This window comes from Camelus bactrianus, chromosome 3 (genome assembly GCF_048773025.1).
Source record: "Camelus bactrianus isolate YW-2024 breed Bactrian camel chromosome 3, ASM4877302v1, whole genome shotgun sequence".
In the NCBI taxonomy this organism is placed as follows: Eukaryota; Metazoa; Chordata; class Mammalia; order Artiodactyla; family Camelidae; genus Camelus; species Camelus bactrianus.
Window position 1 is genome coordinate 93,874,512 of NC_133541.1, and position 15,870 is coordinate 93,890,381.

At 49.5% G+C, this 15,870-nt stretch overlaps 2 protein-coding genes across 7 annotated transcripts in view; one reads left to right on the plus strand and one right to left on the minus strand.

Annotated features, from left to right (window-relative positions):
• On the plus strand, positions 1-5,833 carry CCNI2 (cyclin I family member 2). 3 transcript variants are annotated; one of them, XR_012505632.1, is made up of 6 exons: positions 1-697; positions 945-1,076; positions 1,657-1,770; positions 3,167-3,307; positions 4,280-4,510; positions 5,553-5,833. XR_012505632.1 is itself a non-coding variant. In XM_074360650.1 (4 exons), the coding sequence occupies exons 1-4, from the start codon at positions 83-85 to the stop codon at positions 3,182-3,184; spliced, it is 879 nt and encodes a 292-aa protein (XP_074216751.1). In that variant the 5' UTR covers positions 1-82; the 3' UTR covers positions 3,185-3,617. The 3 variants fall into 3 exon arrangements, 2 of the variants coding, with proteins under 2 accessions (XP_074216751.1, XP_045363703.2); XM_074360650.1 differs by lacking the exons at positions 4,280-4,510; positions 5,553-5,833 and having other exon boundaries at positions 3,167-3,617; XM_045507747.2 differs by lacking the exons at positions 4,280-4,510; positions 5,553-5,833 and having other exon boundaries at positions 1,657-1,731; positions 3,167-3,617.
• The window catches only part of SEPTIN8 (septin 8), a 27,071-nt gene continuing 13,640 nt past the window's right edge, over positions 2,440-15,870 (minus strand). For 2 of the 4 annotated variants that reach the window (XM_074360648.1, XM_074360646.1), the window contains exons 5-10: positions 15,269-15,430; positions 14,581-14,677; positions 14,215-14,383; positions 13,889-14,021; positions 13,579-13,769; positions 2,440-4,495 (exon numbers count right to left, since the gene is read on the minus strand). In XM_074360648.1, the coding sequence (XP_074216749.1) occupies positions 4,330-4,495; positions 13,579-13,769; positions 13,889-14,021; positions 14,215-14,383; positions 14,581-14,677; positions 15,269-15,430 (918 nt within the window). In that variant the 3' untranslated portion in view covers positions 2,440-4,329. Of the gene's footprint in view, positions 4,496-8,303; positions 11,125-13,578; positions 13,770-13,888; positions 14,022-14,214; positions 14,384-14,580; positions 14,678-15,268; positions 15,431-15,870 lie in introns of those variants that run through there. The other 2 variants (XM_074360647.1, XM_074360649.1) reach the window with 2 other exon arrangements.

The window sequence follows — 15,870 nt, forward strand, 5'->3', positions numbered from 1 at the left end:
GCAGCCCCAGCTGCGTGTCCCGGGCGCTGGGTTAGAAAAGGCCGGGTTAAGCCGGGACCCAGACCCAGGATCTGGCGCCGCCATGGCCTCCGGCGGGCAGCCCCCGCCGCAAACGTTGGCCTCGGAGGTAGGACCTGTCCAGCGTCCAGGCGAGAGTCCGGACGCAACGGCCCTTCGCTGTCTTCTCCCGCCGCCTCCGTGGAAAGTGTCTCTCCCCGCGGCGAGCCGAAGTTTCCCGGAGGCGTACCAGCGTGGAGCGGCCCGGCTCCCCGCACAGTCCGGGACTGGACCGAGGTTGGGGGCAACGAAGGCTCGACAAGCTGCGGGCCCCGTCCCAGCCCTCGCTATATGGAAGCCACCCCCACCGCCCCGCGACCTAAGCCAGTGCCTCCTGGAGCCGAAAGACTGGGCAGGCGTTGTGGACGAGCGCCAGCTGGACGCCCACTTGACGCAGGCCCTGGGCCGCGAGGCGCGCCTGTGGCGGGGCGGCCAACTCCAGGTCCCGGTCCTCGCGCGGGGCCCTCCCAGGAGCACGTTCATTCCCCTCCTCACGCGCGCACCGGACGCGGCCGTGTTCCACCTGCACCCTGGCTCAGGTGAGCCGCACCCTGGAGTCAGCACCTTCCCCAGGTGCGTCCCCTGCACGAGACAAGAGGCGGCATTCTCCGGGATTCTCACTGGAAACGGTGCTTCTCTAGTAGGTGCTTGTGACGAGGGCTTGTTTGAATTGGGGAACTTTGCTTAGGACCAAAACAATGGGTGCGGGAAGAAGGGTCTGAATTGAGGGAGCTGCTAGGCAAGAGAGGCACTTTATCCGACCGCGATTTAAGGCGAAGGCGCTTCTCACAGCTCCTCTGGGCACATTAAGCAGGGGGTCGAGCCACTGGTGCACCAAGTCCAGCCACCAGAGACCTTCCCTGCTCTCCCCGACCTCTTCTTTTCAGCAAGTGGAGATCTGCGACGCCTTCCAGGAAGTCATGTTATGGCTCCTGAGAACTGAGAACATCTTTGACTTCTCCCAGACCACTTTTAACCTGGCTCTTAGTATCTTCAGTCGCCTCATGGTTTCAGTAAAGGTAGGGAGATCTCTGATGGATGGTGACAGATGTTGGGGGCAGAAATTGACCTCTGTGTCCCATTGCTGCCTGACAAGTGAGCCATCCCAGATTTTCAAACTAAGGCTCATAAACGATGTAAATAGCTCCAAGTGGTAGAACTGGAATTGCAACCTCTCCATATCCTACCACTGTGCCTGTCTGGCTCAGTGTTGGGCGGCTGACAGGGGTCCATCTGGGAGCATGAGAAAATATAGTTGGGAAAGGACTCCCCATGTGATGAGGTGGGGTGTGCTTGTCTGGACTGGTCCAGTGCAGCGAAAGGCCAGGATGGAGCTGTGTGTTGCCTGAGATAGTGTCATATTTCCCACCTTCAGTCAGTCCTCCAACAAAGGACTAGACTAGTCAGTTATCTGTGGTTCTGAAACCAAGTTTTCACTGGTCACATCTAAAACTGGGACCAACTTTCTTATAGATAAATATAATCAGTCTTTTAAAAAAATTAAAAAGAAAAAACTTAAGTTCTTAAAAAAACACAGATGCTTTATAGTTAGTTTCTGGCATTCATATTCTGCTCAAATGTGTTTCTTCCATATTGCAGATAAAAAAGCATTTACTCCATTGTGTCACAATTACATCCTTAAGACTTGCTGCAAAAGTTAACGAAGAAGAGGAGGTATGCATCCCTGGAAGTTCATTCTCAGCTGCTTTCGAGGTATCAGGGTGTGTAACACTGGGAGCACTCAAGTTTCCTGAAAGGTCTGTGCTCTTGGGAATGGGCATTTTGGAAAACTCATTACCTATCCAAGATCTCTGCTGTTCCTTCCTAAGGACTGCCAGAATCTGGGACCCTACAAATGAGGAATTAGCACAGCTGAATGGTCTTGGCCCAGCAAAGCCAGAGGCCTGACATCCTGGCAGATATGATATGTTGTTTCATTGGTTGATGCCAGATGCCACCTCCCACTAAGCAGAGGAAAAGGCCTTCCAAACCATATGGCCTAATGGCCACCCCTCAGAAACTACATCTAAGAAAGTTGCTTGAGACTTAAGGACTTGGCTGTATCAATGAAACTGGTCTTCAGGGACTCTGGGACCTTTCTCCAAAATGGGCATGAGGGCCATGTGCAGCAGGTGGAAGAGAAGCCCCCATAAGTACTTCAGGCTCGCTTGAACTTCTCAGTTGAACTAGGGCTTCTGTTTAGTATAAGATTCTTTTCCAATATCCTTCCCACACCTCCCTTCCTCCATCCCTCCAACCTCTTCCCCTTTCAGGATAGTGGAACCACCGCCATTTCTACAAGGACTCCCTTGGCTGTTCTCAGGAACCAAGGGTGCCTGAAAAAGTTGCTTATGTGTGCAGTTCCAAACAGTCAATAAAAAATATTTTAACTCTGTTTATTAGAGTATAATTTGTGTCCCACAAGATACTTTTGTCCAATTAAAAGTCAAGAAAATAGTCCTTGAAAGAAATATTTCTAGAGGTTATAGTAATACTTCATCTAAAAAAGTAGGACCAAGCCTTCAAAGCACTTGGTACTTGAATGTTTACTCATAGACAAGCCTTATTAGTCTCCCTGGGAAAAAGTCATAGTTTTTCCAGAACTGAATTGCCTTAAATAAAGGCTGAAAGGAATGTGTTTGCAGCTATGGTGTTGCCAAAACCATGAGAGGTTTTATCAATGAATCTGTCTAATTTAGACCATGAAGCTCAAAGGCTACTCTTCTTCTCAAAGACAAGGGAAAAGATAACAGAAATGGGTAGAGCCTACAGCTGGAAAGCTTTGAGTGCATTCTTACAGCTGAATCGGGGAGACGGCACAGCCCCAGCCTCCAAGGCACCTTTGGGTATGAGCTGGAGTACAGTTGGGGAGCAAGACCTGTTGGCAGAGGGTGACCATGTGACATTCACTACATATTGTCACAGGTACCTGGGGACTTGACAGATAGCCAAGATCTGGTTTGGTTTTTCTTTCAGAAGCAGCTTCAGTGACAGGTCACTAGAAGACAAATCTACTAGGGTCATAGATGCCCAGCCCCCCCAGGGATAAGAAAACAAAAGCTACCATGACATGGAGTAGGGCTTTGGCCTCTTTATTTTCTTTTTACAGTTAATTCCACGCATATAAGACTTCATAAAGCACTATGGCTCTGGCTATTCCCCGAATGAGCTGCTGAGGATGGAGCTGGCTATTTTGGACAAACTGCACTGGGACCACTATATTGGGACACCGCTGGATTTCTTGACCTTAGTAAGTATGAGGACTTTCCAGAGCCTACCCTGGACTCATTTGTGCCTTTGGAACAGCTGTTCACAACATAGGATGGCAAAGCACACATCCTTGCACATGCATCACAGTGAGGTGACCCACAGGCTCACGACATACGGAAGAGTGAAATTTTATCTTAAATCCAACACAGTTCCACCAGACTCCCACTTCTAAAGGACATTAAATTAACTTTACAAAGATTTTTAGACTGCACTATTATGGTGAGTTTCTCTTTTAAATACACACTGCAAAAATATTTAACTTTCCATTCTATGAATACTGTACATAAAAATCTGTCTGCTTTTGCTACACTTTACACACATTCACTTAGCTGTCTTTCTTCACCTACACACAATCCTTATTGAGGCTTTAGACCATATATTGATCTGGCACTTAAAAAATGTCATATTAGTTTGTATTTGTTTTAGTTAGAGAATGATGGTTATCCTTAAGGGTATGATTCTGTTAGTAAGGCAAAATTATGCAATGTGGAAATGTCATGGGGTTTTGGTCTGTTATGAAGCATGAAGATTAAATCACTGAAGGCTGTATCATGAAAACTAGTCACTGTTGCCAAGTTGCAGAGTTTCTTTTCATGTCCAGCAGATACAAGTAACTCTTCTGCTACCTTAATCTTGAATCGTAGGCTTCTATTTTTCAGAATTGAAACATTGTCATCTGGGCACTTTAGGCTCATAATGACCATGTTACAAAACAAACTGTCTTTTTCTTTCCAGGGTTGAAACTGAGCTTGGCCACAGAGTGGGTATTAAGCTTTAAGCCCCTTGTGAGGCCATGACTCAAGCCCCTTGTGGGGGCATGAATGGAAATGAAAAGGGTTGGACAACATTTGATGTTCCCTGATGGAAATTTTTAAATTGTTTGCACTTTTGGTCATTGATAAATGAAAAGTAGGGGGTTTTCTGTTCTAACGTTAAAAACCACGGTCTCCAGTTCCACGGCCTGGTGGTCCTGGGCTGGCCCCACGTGAAGGAGCTGCTGCCTCAGAGGAATCCTTCCCTCCACGTCGCGTCCCTGACCAGGCAGCTGCAGCACTGTATGGCGGGCCACCAGCTGCTGCAGTTCAAGGGCTCCACACTGGCCTTGGTCATCATCACCTTAGAGTTGGAGAGGCTCATGCCCGACTGCTGTACTCCTATATCTGATCTGCTAAAGAAAGCACAGGTAGAAATCAACTTTGCCCTTGACCAGGCTCTCAGTTTTGCCCCTTTAGCTGATGCACTCTGACCCCAAAAGGGCACCCATGGCCCTTCTTCGCCCTTGTGGGCTCCAGAGGATGGTCTGGCCATCATGACTCTGAACAGAGTCTTCCTCGGGGCTAGGCTTTCCACACATGGCACGCTGTCTGGGCTTCGGTATGAGACACAGATTACCTTCACCAGACCAATTGGAGTGGGTTTCTCTGACAGTGAGAGAAGCTTTATCTCAGTGGCAGTCCTTGTAGGCAAGAGGATGCAGGGTCATGTCTAGCTCAGGAGGAAGCAACCCTGGGGGTAATATTGGGGAATGTAAATTTCAGACCCCTGACGCTCAATCTGGTACCAGGCACTGGGGTACCATGAGGTAGACACTGGGAGGTCAGAATCGCTCAGGATGGACAGGGTAAGATGGAATGCAGTTAGACTAACAACAGTTTTACTGAGGTTGAAGAGGGAGGTCCCTGAGATGGTGGTGTTAATGTTATTAAGTTGGGTGGTTGGATCTTCCTGAATTGCTCCATGGTAACATTTTGTCACTCAGTTACTCATTCTTCAGAATGTAGAATGGATCTCCTCAAGGATCACCGTTCTGTTTTAATTACAGGTCAGTATTAGGCAGCTGAACCGCTGCGAGGAACTAGTAAAGCAGCAGCTGGCAAGTTCTGAGTCATCCTCCTGCACTTTCTATTTCACCTGCCAGCCTCTGTGTCCCTACCCCAATGCCCTTTAGAGCATAATGGTGATCCCTTCTTGGTTGGACTCCTCTCTAGTCTAGGCTTTATGGATCCTATAACAAGAAAGGAAGAAAGCCCAGAAAGAGCAACTGAGAAAATGTTCCTGAGTCTTTAGAAGAAAATGAGGGGGGAAAAAGACAGGTTGGGGTCCCTAAAGGGAAGGGTAGTCCTGACATATCAAAACCCTGCCTCCCTCACAACCCTGGGCCTGAGACCAGGGAGAAGGAATAAGTGCTCATACTGCAGCTTGGTTTTTCTTCCTTCTCCATCAAGGGCTGGATCAGCTTGTCAGACAGCTGGAGTACGAGGCCAGGGGTCAGCCTTGTGGTGCTGACAGGCAAGTTCTCACTGTTCCACCTGCCAGAGCTGGCCAGGTTCTCCCAGCTTCCCAGGCTCATACCAGGAACATGTGCAGCACTTCAAGTCCCAAGTACCCTGCCTGCCCCCTGCAAAAGTGGGACAGTCTCTCCAGATACGTTTACGCTGACTTGGCCATGATTTATATGTTTGCTTTATAAGGACTCAATAAAGTATGCTTTGTTTAATGTACAGTATTTGGTCAAGCTTTAGGCACATTTCTCCTTTGTTACTCTCGAGCAAAGTAGTTTCTTAGCTTAACTAGAGGAATGTCTGTGTTAAAGAATGACATTTCAAGGTGACCCTTGTGATGGGAAGGCACAGCTCCTAGAGCTTTTAGTTGAGATGGGCTAGTTCTGAGGCTAAGCCTGCTCCAAACACTGTGCTGTCAGAAGGAGGAAGAGATGACGAGCGTGGCTGTGAGGGAGGAGCCAGCTGCCCCTCGGAAGCTGTGACACTATAGAGCCATTCTCTAGGCAGTGGAGTCCAGCTGGCATCTCTGCCAGCTGGGGCTGTGTAAGTAGTGGTGGGGGTATGAATGGCTGAGCCACACATTTAGAGGTGATTTGTGAAGTCCTTTCACTGTGAACAGTTTTTTTTGTAAACGTGCTAAGCCACGGGGAGTGTGATCTGCCACTAGGCACAAAATAATCAAGAACCAGATATACTATAATAGTGTTGTATATAGTCAGCACAAATCTCTGTCATTTGTTGAAACAAATTTGCTTGTTGGAGCTTTTGTTAAAATACACCTTAATCCCTTTCAACCCTGTCTGAATCTCATTTTACATGTATTGGATACCATGTATTTAGACTTGATAGAGTTAAATACACTTGAAATACAATCTCCTGGGTCCTTTCAGTAACTGTCCTCTAGCCCAGCACAGATGAAGATGCTGGGGGCAGCATGCTGCTCTTGGCCACAGCTCCTGCCAGTGGCCATGACTGCCCTCTGCCGCTTTCCTTCCACTGTGAGTGGGCGCTGTCGTTGGTAGGGCGGGGGCTCATCCTGAGGGCCCACACCAGCTTGGGCTGTCTCTGACTTCAGGGAACTGCTGAGAGGTACTCAGATTCCTTAACCAAGTAGCTCTGGTTGTAAGCTGCATCCTCAGAGCTAAGCCAACTCTCAATCTCTTGAAGAAAGGAGTAGGTGTACCTGTGAGCAGCAGCATGGACGTAGGTAAGGGACAGCCTTGTTGCTTCATCTTTCTGTAAACATTCCTCTTCTTTGGGGAAGCAAACTTTCGTATTGCCAAAGTAAAACACTTGGGAGAATCAATCTTTCTTTCTTCCTCCCTCTCTTTCTCTCTCTCTCTATCTTTCTTTCTTTTTTAAGTTCTTACGCTGTTCAAGCTTGCCTTGGGGTCCTAGGTCCCATCCTACTCCCTTCTAACATTTTTCTCCCTGAAGTTTAGGGACTCCTATCCCACCTCAAATCAGACTGCTGATCATTGTGGTGGAAGAAAGATGGACACAAACCATCTTCCTTTTGTCCCCACCTGCAGAGGGCAGGGATTGGTGAAGGACTGTGGCTGCAGAAAAGGGAGATAGAAGAGAGCTCAGAGGCAGATGGGCTAAGGGAAGAGCAGAGAGATGAGCATCATAGTCCTTTCTTAAATGTGTCCAAATATTACTTCCCATAATTGGGTGAACAAGTACAATGTTGTACCCTCCACTACTGTGACCCTACTCTCCCTGGCTTCCTGGAGCATCTCCGTCCTTCAAAGCTCAGTGAAGACTTTGCCTCGCTGCTACTTGCCTCCCCCTGGGGAGAGCTGTGCTGTCCCTCACTGGGGGTGCCTGCATGCCAGACTCCCTGCTGGGCTGTTGGCTCCCCAACCTTATGCCCCCATCTCCTCATTTTGATCTCCCAGAGATGAGCCGACTGTCCAACAGAGGAAGCTCCTCAACAGATGGACCCAGCAGATCGCCACTGCTTCCTTCGACCACCAGTCTGCCCTTCCTCAACCAAATGTTTGCCTACTTAGGAGGACATCCCACCTCTACAAAACTATCTCAGGTTCACCAACCTACACTGTCAAACCGCACACTTTAATAGTGGCTACATTTTCACTGTTCTTCTGTCATTCCATCAGATGGCCAAGGAGCAGCTATAGCTGAGGAATGAAGGGTACAGAAGACCAATATTCAAACCCCAGTTCCTCCAGCTAGGAGCTGTGTGACCCTGGGTAATTAACCTCTCTGTGCCTTGCCTATAAAATGGGAAAATGATACCTAATCATAGGATTATTATGAAGATTAGAGGAATTAATACATGTAACGCACTTTAGAGGAATGACTGGCACACAATAAGAAGTCAAATGCTAGTTGTCCCAAGTCGAGCCTCCTCCTCAAGAATGTAAACTCTTCAAGGGCAGGGGCTGCCTTCTCTCATGTCCTGCTTCATCAAGTTGCCTGATAAAGATTCACTGACCACAGGCTGCATCTTCTCTTTCCTATCTTTCCTCCATCCCACACCCAGTCAAGAGCCTTACACAGATGCCCATGGCAGGATTCATTATTAAAACATAACTCCTATAGAAACTGATCAACCCCACAAAGTTCACAGAAAAGACAAGCTGTATTTTACCACAGCTGTAGCAGGTTAATAGGCTAGAAAACATTAAATCAGAAAAGCCACTGCCCAAAAAAAGACACCACAAAAACTCAAAATAAATGCAAAATTTAATGAAAAAAATGAGTACAAAGTGAATGGAAAGGAACAAAAACAGTCAATGAATGAAGGAGTAAATGAATTAACAAGTGAAGCAGTTTTAGAAAAGCATGTTAACGTAACAGACTAGCAAGCCACGCTTCCCTTGGGCCTTTTATCCAGTAATATGAGCTGTGCTTAACAGAGAACCCACACAAATACATACATAGACACATATGCAGTCAGTCTGCACAATTATGACCACCCAGAATCAGGTTATCCGTGACTTGGGTGACCATATATCCCAGTTTGCCTGAAATAGTTATAGCTTATGCCTGTTGACCCGGCATAATTATTAACACCATCTCCTTTCACTCTTCAAAGTCTCAATTTGGCCAATAAATTACACGGTAATTCTACCCCAAATCAACTTGGTTCATGAAAGACATGATAGTAAATGCAGCATGATCTCACTGACAGTCCTAATAATGCCAACAGATGATACTGAGATAGAAAGGGAGGGGCAATCAGATCCTGCAGGCAGGGGTCACATTCCACGAGGGGTAGCTTGTTAAATAAACAATGGCAAGTTTTAAGCTCACCTTGTACACCAAGGATTAATTTGGTCTTAGCTAAAAATGACAAAATTCCAAACACAAACAGCATGGGAGAAAAGTGCAGTGAGGCTCACTAAAGTTAATGGAAACTGTGGAGGCAGCTCAGACCCCAGAAAATGTAACAGTAACAGGTCTTCCCTGGGAAGCCTTGGGCCCGCAGGCAGGTAACCGCCACAATTCTGGCCTTCCGTGTATGCCCGGGGTGCAGCCCGCAGACAGCAGTGGATGGGTGACAGAATCTGCCCACTCCACCCCAGATTGGCCCATGAACCAGGAGTCCTCATTTCTTACATGACCAGTGAACCGGTTGGGTCATTGAGCCTCATCTTCAGAAATACATTAGCTGACAGAGGCTATCTTAAAGGTCATCCTTCCAGCCAACTAAATACACTTGCAGACATATAATTATGCTAAAGAGAAGCCACTCGCAGTCCACATCTGCCTTAGATCTGCTGAGTTACCTTTTTGGATACCCATACGGAAGCATCAGTTATCAATTACAACCAGAGGTGGATTTACCGAGAAGCTAATGAAGTTTAATTCTCAACGCCACTTCCAAGGCCCTGTACCTAATTTTATACTCATATTCTTTTTTTTGAAGAAGACTTCTCAAATAGTTCAAGCTTCAAGCCCCTCAAAATCTGCATCCAATCCTGGTCATGGCATAACCCTTGGAGAATTCTCACTTTTGGCATCAATAAAACCTGCTCTGCTCCTGGCAAGGAGAAAAGGGCCACCTTTTTCTGGCCATGCCCTGGTGGAAACACACAGCTCACCCTCCAGCCTTCTCTGAGTGGCAGGAAGGAGCCAGAACCTGGTCCTGGAAATCAGTAAAGCAAGTAAAGGCAAAAAGAGGGAAACGATGACAGGAGGGAAGATGAAGGACATAACAAACTGCCAGTCTAACAATATATTACCTCAGCTTCCTAAGGCTTCCAACTAGGGAGTGCACTAGACTGTGAGCTCCTTGAGGGGAGAGCTGCATACTACTCTGGGTAGCCTGTGCCCAGCACAGTGCTTCACCAACATTAAGTGAAATCCTTCCTTTTGTCTATTCATTTTTTTGTGTCCTGTATTATCAGAACATATATTCTACCCTGATACTCTCAGTGGCTTGCAAACCAACAGGAACACAAAAGAATCCTTGTACTTCCTTACAATATTCTCCTTAAGAATGCAGCCAAAGGGGAAAAGCTCATCTGCTGTTTTTTCTTAAATTGGCCACATACGTCAGACACCTTCTTCTCTTTGCCGTGTGACTCAGCCAGGAAAAAGGGAACAATGACCTGGCATGACTGGGAGAAAAACCTTTCCTGACTGAGCACTCCTTGCATTTGGAATATGCAGGATTGGTTTGGGGGTCTTAGTTGGAGTCAAACACTTAACACACACACGTGGGGTTGGACCCTGGTTACAGGTAGCACCTCTGGGGCACACACACACAATGGCTTTGGGCTGCTGTTCCATTTACATTCACAGTAAAAACACTGGATGTGGTCTTGTTCATGATCCACTTTCATCCATAAAGAAATTCCAAACACTGCCATCACAGGACGTTTATTACCCACCTCTCCCTGTATTTTATAGGGGTACTTTATACATAAGAAAGGTTTAGAGATATTTTTAGTTTTAAAAATCAGGGAATCTGTGTTACTTATGAAAATAATAGGAGAGGATATTATTTGTCTTTACGCTCGTGCCAAAGTAAAAATTTAGAAGTGTTGTAAAAGTTATTATTGAAATTAAGCTCTAGGTTAGAAAAATTAAAATGAAGGGGAATCGGGCGAATTTTGCAGCATGTATACCAGACCACGCAGCCACACCTAGGGCACTGCATGAGTTGCCATCTTGACGCTGTACAATTAGGCCGAGCATCGCCAGCTGGGGCCTTCACTAGAGTGGCACAAAACTGCTCCGTCAAGGAATAGTGACACTGTAAATGGAAGACCAGCCACTGGCTCTGAAAAAAATAAACCTCATCAGTTTTGGATTCCAGCATTCATGGCTTTGACGAGTTTGCATAGAGAGGGTGGCCCGCCAGGCCAGGGCAGCCTGGGGCGGTTGGGGTTGGGGAACAAAGCAAGGCTGTAAACACTGGAGTCTGTACCGGCTCCCAGTCCGTCCTCACACCATGTTATGGGAGAAGGTGTAACTCAAGCAACTTAACACATGAAAGTCTAAAGTCCGCTCTTGACATGTAAGTCTGTGCGTGCGTTAACTGAAAAATAAAAATTAAAAAAAACAGAACAAAAACAGACACATTAAAAGATACGCAGACAACCAAATCAAACAGAAGCAAAAGACAGCAAGATAGACACTGGGAAAGGGCAGTCAGTTTGGCGTTTGTGACGAGCAAAGCAGAGAACTCGCTTCAGTTTATGGCATCCCAGGCTGAGGGTCAAGATCTGACTGGAAAGTAATTTTGCAAAAATGGATTACAATTTGAAGAATACAACCAATCAAAGCCATTCAACTAAATGGTCACCAAAAATGCCCCCCCAACTGCACTCCTGACTCATGTCATTCCTCTGACCAGGGCAGGAGGAAGGAGTGATCCCAGCCACCCCAACTACCCTACGCTTGGTCTCCACAAAGCCAACATGGGAACAGAGGGCTCTCTTCCAGAGGCCAAACTGACTGAAGCTTTCTGGAATGTCCAGCAAACAGAAAAGACCTGTTTCCCAGGCCCAGGTCACATGAAAAAAGCAGGGAGATCTGACACCGGTGACGAGCCCCACCCTGAACTGCGCTGGTGCCTCTGCAGCCAGCCTGCACCCCAGCCCACCGGCCCTCATACCCCGACCTGGCCACACATTCTTGCCTTCAGTCTTTGAGTGGTTTCTCCATAGCTTATTTCCTAGGGGACTTTGCATGCCTTTTCTTTCTTTCTTTTTTTAAATGAGACGGCCTAGGCTAAACTAGCAGGGAGCAAGGCAAAGTCTCTTCTGGTGCCAGCACCTGGGTCATAGACCCACATACCCCCTTTCAGGAGAAACCAGATTTCTGAGCCACTAGCTTGAAATCCACACAAGTTCCAACTCACAGAGCCCCCATGCTCACCAAGCTCACCAACCTCACCAAGAGCTAGACATGGGACCAGGGCTGGAAGCAAATGCAAAGCAGAAGGGAAATTCATATGGCTGAGGGCAGTGTGGGGCTGGGTCCTCCTCAGGGACAAGCAGGGGCTTATCTATCCCAGCAGTACCAGCAGCTGGGTTGGAGCCACCAGTCAAGAGGATGGGAGAAACTACAGAAAGGAGGAGGGTCTGTCCCAGAGCAGAAGACAGGCCTTAGGAATGAGAACTAACATCCAATTCCTAAATGCCTGGCCTTGTCCCCCTGATCTCCCCCAGGGAGAAGCTCTGTAAGTTTCTTTTCCTTAGATGTGTCTTGGGGACTGTGTGTTGTTGGTAGATATGTGCCTGAGTCTGTGTATGTGATGGGGCAGGAGAGAGAAAGATAGTGTCATGGGTATGGGGGTGTGTGTGTGTGTGTGTGTGTGTGTGTGTGTGTGTGTTAGGGAATGCAAGATTGGGGGACAGGGGAAGTGCTAATGCCACAAGCAGCATCCCAGGGCCACAGCTAGTTTTGTACTACATGGCCTTAACTACAAGGCTCCACTGCTACCAAGGAAGGAAGGGCCTGGACACACACGTTCCCAAATATTCCAGGAGGAAATGGGATTCCCGGAAGAACAAGAATGAGGACCAAGATGGGTACACCTGCTTAGTTGCTAGGTTAGCAAGAGAAGGAGGGTACCTGACACAGGCCAGGGGCAGGGAGAAGTGGGAACAGACGAGATCTCCATAGTGTGATGTGGTGTGGGGCACTGAAAGAAGTGAGTTTGGGGAGGGAGAGCCCCAGGAGCCAAGGCATCTGGACTCCAGCTGTGAGTGCGGAAATAGGCTATGAAAAGCGCCAAGGAGAAGGGACTTAGAGCAGCCTCCACCTGGCCAGTAAGTTGACTGCACTCCCGGAGGCTGGGGAAAGCCTCCCTTCCATCCCCATCATTCTCTCTCCTCCGGGGCTACTCTTGCAGGAACAACTCCAGCCTCTACTTGAGGGGCAGCCCCTCTCTCCAGCAGGACTTACAGAGCCCCTGCATGGAGCTGCTGTCCTTCCTTCAGCCAGGTCACGATTATAGTGCCCAGGGGGCCAGTGCTGGCTGGGCTCAAGTCTCCACTGTGCTCAGCCACTACTTGCCTACCAGTATGGGGCCCAAGTCCACGGCCTCAGGACTGAGGGGGATGCACCATGGCTGACCAAGCAGAAACCACAGAGCTTCTGGAATCTGTCCAGAAATGCTGACATTCCCAGGCCCTGACCTTCTCCTGGACTGGAAGACTTTCCCTGAGACCTTATACCCTTTCAGGGGCCACTCCTGCCTGTGTGGCCCAGCCTTCTCCACCCAGCTCTTGAGGAGGCTGCAGGAGAGAGAGGGTGAGAAAGAGAGAGAGAGAAACAGGGTGTGGGATGGGAGAGGGGCCGCTCACGCACAAATGCAAGAATGTGAACAAGTGCTTGGCATCTCGAGATGTGAAGATCATAGTGAAAGAAAGAGAGGTGAGCAAGAACGAGGTGGAGAGCAAGTGAAAGGCAAGAGTAAAGTGGTGAACCAGCGAGAGTGAGCGAGAGTGAGCGAGCCAGCGCGGGGCGGGGCGCCACCACCTACTTCTTCTTGTCCTTGTCCTTCCTCAGAGGCTGCTGCGAGGTGGCATGCAGGGCCTGGGACTGCAGGGCCTCCACCGCGGCCTTCCTGCGGTTGAAGGTGTTGGTCTCCTCCTCCAGCTCCCGGCGCTTCTCCTCCACCTTGCGCTTCTCCTCCTGGTGGACCCGCTTGAGGTGCTCGAACTTCTCGTGGAGCTGGGAGCACAAGGTGGGGAGGCCGGGCTTCGCGCAGGCTGGGAAAGACCTGGGCCCCCCTGGCCTGGCTGCACTGGCCCCTCCCTGGCCACGCCACAACCCCCACGCCCAGCACATACCTCTCGCTCCTTCTCCTTCAACTCCAGCTCTGTCTCCTTCACTTTGTTGACGAACATCTGCCTCATCTCCTCCTCCTTCCTCTGCAGCTCGCTCAGGAACTCCTTCCTCTTGGCCTCATATGTCTCCTGGAGGCTGTGGAGGTGCAGAGAAAAGAGGCCAAGAGGGAGATTATGGTGGGATGGGGTGGGCAGAGCCAGAGAAGCAGTCACATGAGCACAGAGTCTGGGGTTCTGGGGTCCCGAAGGCCTCTCTCCCTGGCTCGCAAGCTCCCGGAATGGATGCCAGCATGGCAAGTCTGGCTGGGGCCATGGAGACAAGCTGTCACCTGAAGGGCTGGCTGTCACCATCACTGTCCTGGAAGCCCATCTCCTCCAGTTTGCAGCGCCGGTAGAGCTCATAGTGCCGACTGTGCGTCTGCTCACGGAGGTCCTCCATGTTCACACGGATCAGCATTTCCCGCAGCTTCACGAAGTCGCAGTGATTCTCGTTCTCCACTGAAAACAGAGAGCACGCAGGCATCAGGCAGATACACAGGCGGACAGCACAGGGAGGACAGGGCATAGGACAGTGTTTAGAGGGTAGAGGCAGACTCCCGAGGGAGCACAGATAACAAATGGTCACGGGGAAGACACAGGATAGCGGACCAAGTCCGGGCCCCCAGCTGAAGATGTGCTCTGGCCACCACACTCACCCTGCACCACTCCCCAGGGGTACTGCCGTGCTCGCACCAGCTTGTTTCCCACCTTCACCTCCTCGGTGCTGCCCACCACGGCAAAGGGTAGGTGTGCCTGGAAAGGGGCCCAAACGTGCGTGAGCCCTGAGCTGACACAGGCTAATGGACAGACCCACCCTTCATGCCCCTGGGCTCCAGAGAGGGGCTGCCCAGACCTGAACATGGCCTGGCCAGATGCTCACTTCCTGGCTTTCCAGCCCTTCGGAAAAATATCCTGGAACCTCCAAACAGGGGAGTGGGCTGAACCCCCATCCCCTTTCCTTGTGTTCCAGGGTGTTCTTGCAGCCCTTGGGCTTCCTAGGGGCCACTAGAAGCTCCCTTAAAGGACCTGTGGGCCTGACTCTCTTGCAAGTTCCCAAGCCCTGCCATCCCACCAGCTCACTCCTGCAGGTTTCAGGTCTCCTCCCTGAGTTCGTATCTTGTGAAACTTAAACCTGGGGAAGCCCCAGTACCAGCCCAATACCCAATTCCTCCCATTCCCTGTCCACAGGTTGCAGGACTGGCCAGCGCCCAGATGCCCACCCGTCCTTCCTGGAGAGCTAAGGCTGGAATGCAGGGGAACAAGAGTCGCCTGGGGCTGAGTCAGAGATCTGTACTGGCTCCAAGCCTGCTGGCCCGAGCCCTGAGGCCCTTGCCCAAAGCTCACATTCATGACCGCGTTAATCTCTGCAACAGCCTCATCGTCAGTGGGAAACTGGTAGATCTGGACCCCATTGCTGACCAGCTCGCCCATGATCTTGATCTTGAACTTGTGGAGCTCACTCTTGGAGATGGTGTCAGCTTTGGCAATGATGGGAATAATGTTCACCTGCCAGGATCAGAGACAGGGGGCAGCATGTCAGTTGCTTCCTGATAGTGGACAGCCCTGCCCAGGCCATACCTGGGCAGAGGGGCAGGAAGCCAGAGAGATAGAATTGCTCCCGAGGGAGTCCCAGCCTGAACCCAGCTAGCTGGGGCCATTCTGATGCGTGGAAACAATCAGTTGCAGTGCTTCTTATAGCCCTGACTCCCCCAACCCTCCATCCAGCCTGAAATTAGTTCCCTGGGCATACTCAGCTTTGGCCCAGAGTGCTCTGAAGGTCTTAACCGGCATGGGGCCTCACAGAAACAGCAGCAGGGGGCTGAGCTCGCCACTAAGCAAGTAAGATGACCTATTAGCAGTAGCCAAAGGAAGACCTCAGTCTCCCAGGTGAAGGTTAACCCATTCTCCACAGTGAACATTAACCCCTGAGATGGAGAGCACAGTCA

Bases quoted from the DNA above. Each gene is read 5' to 3' on its own strand.
- CCNI2 (XM_074360650.1), top strand. From the start codon at position 83: ATGGCCTCCGGCGGGCAGCCCCCGCCGCAAACGTTGGCCTCGGAGGTA. The intron at 698-944 runs GTAGGTGCTTGT...TCTTCTTTTCAG, and splicing joins CTGGAAACGGTGCTTCTCTA to CAAGTGGAGATCTGCGACGC. The intron at 1,077-1,656 runs GTAGGGAGATCT...TCCATATTGCAG, and splicing joins GCCTCATGGTTTCAGTAAAG to ATAAAAAAGCATTTACTCCA.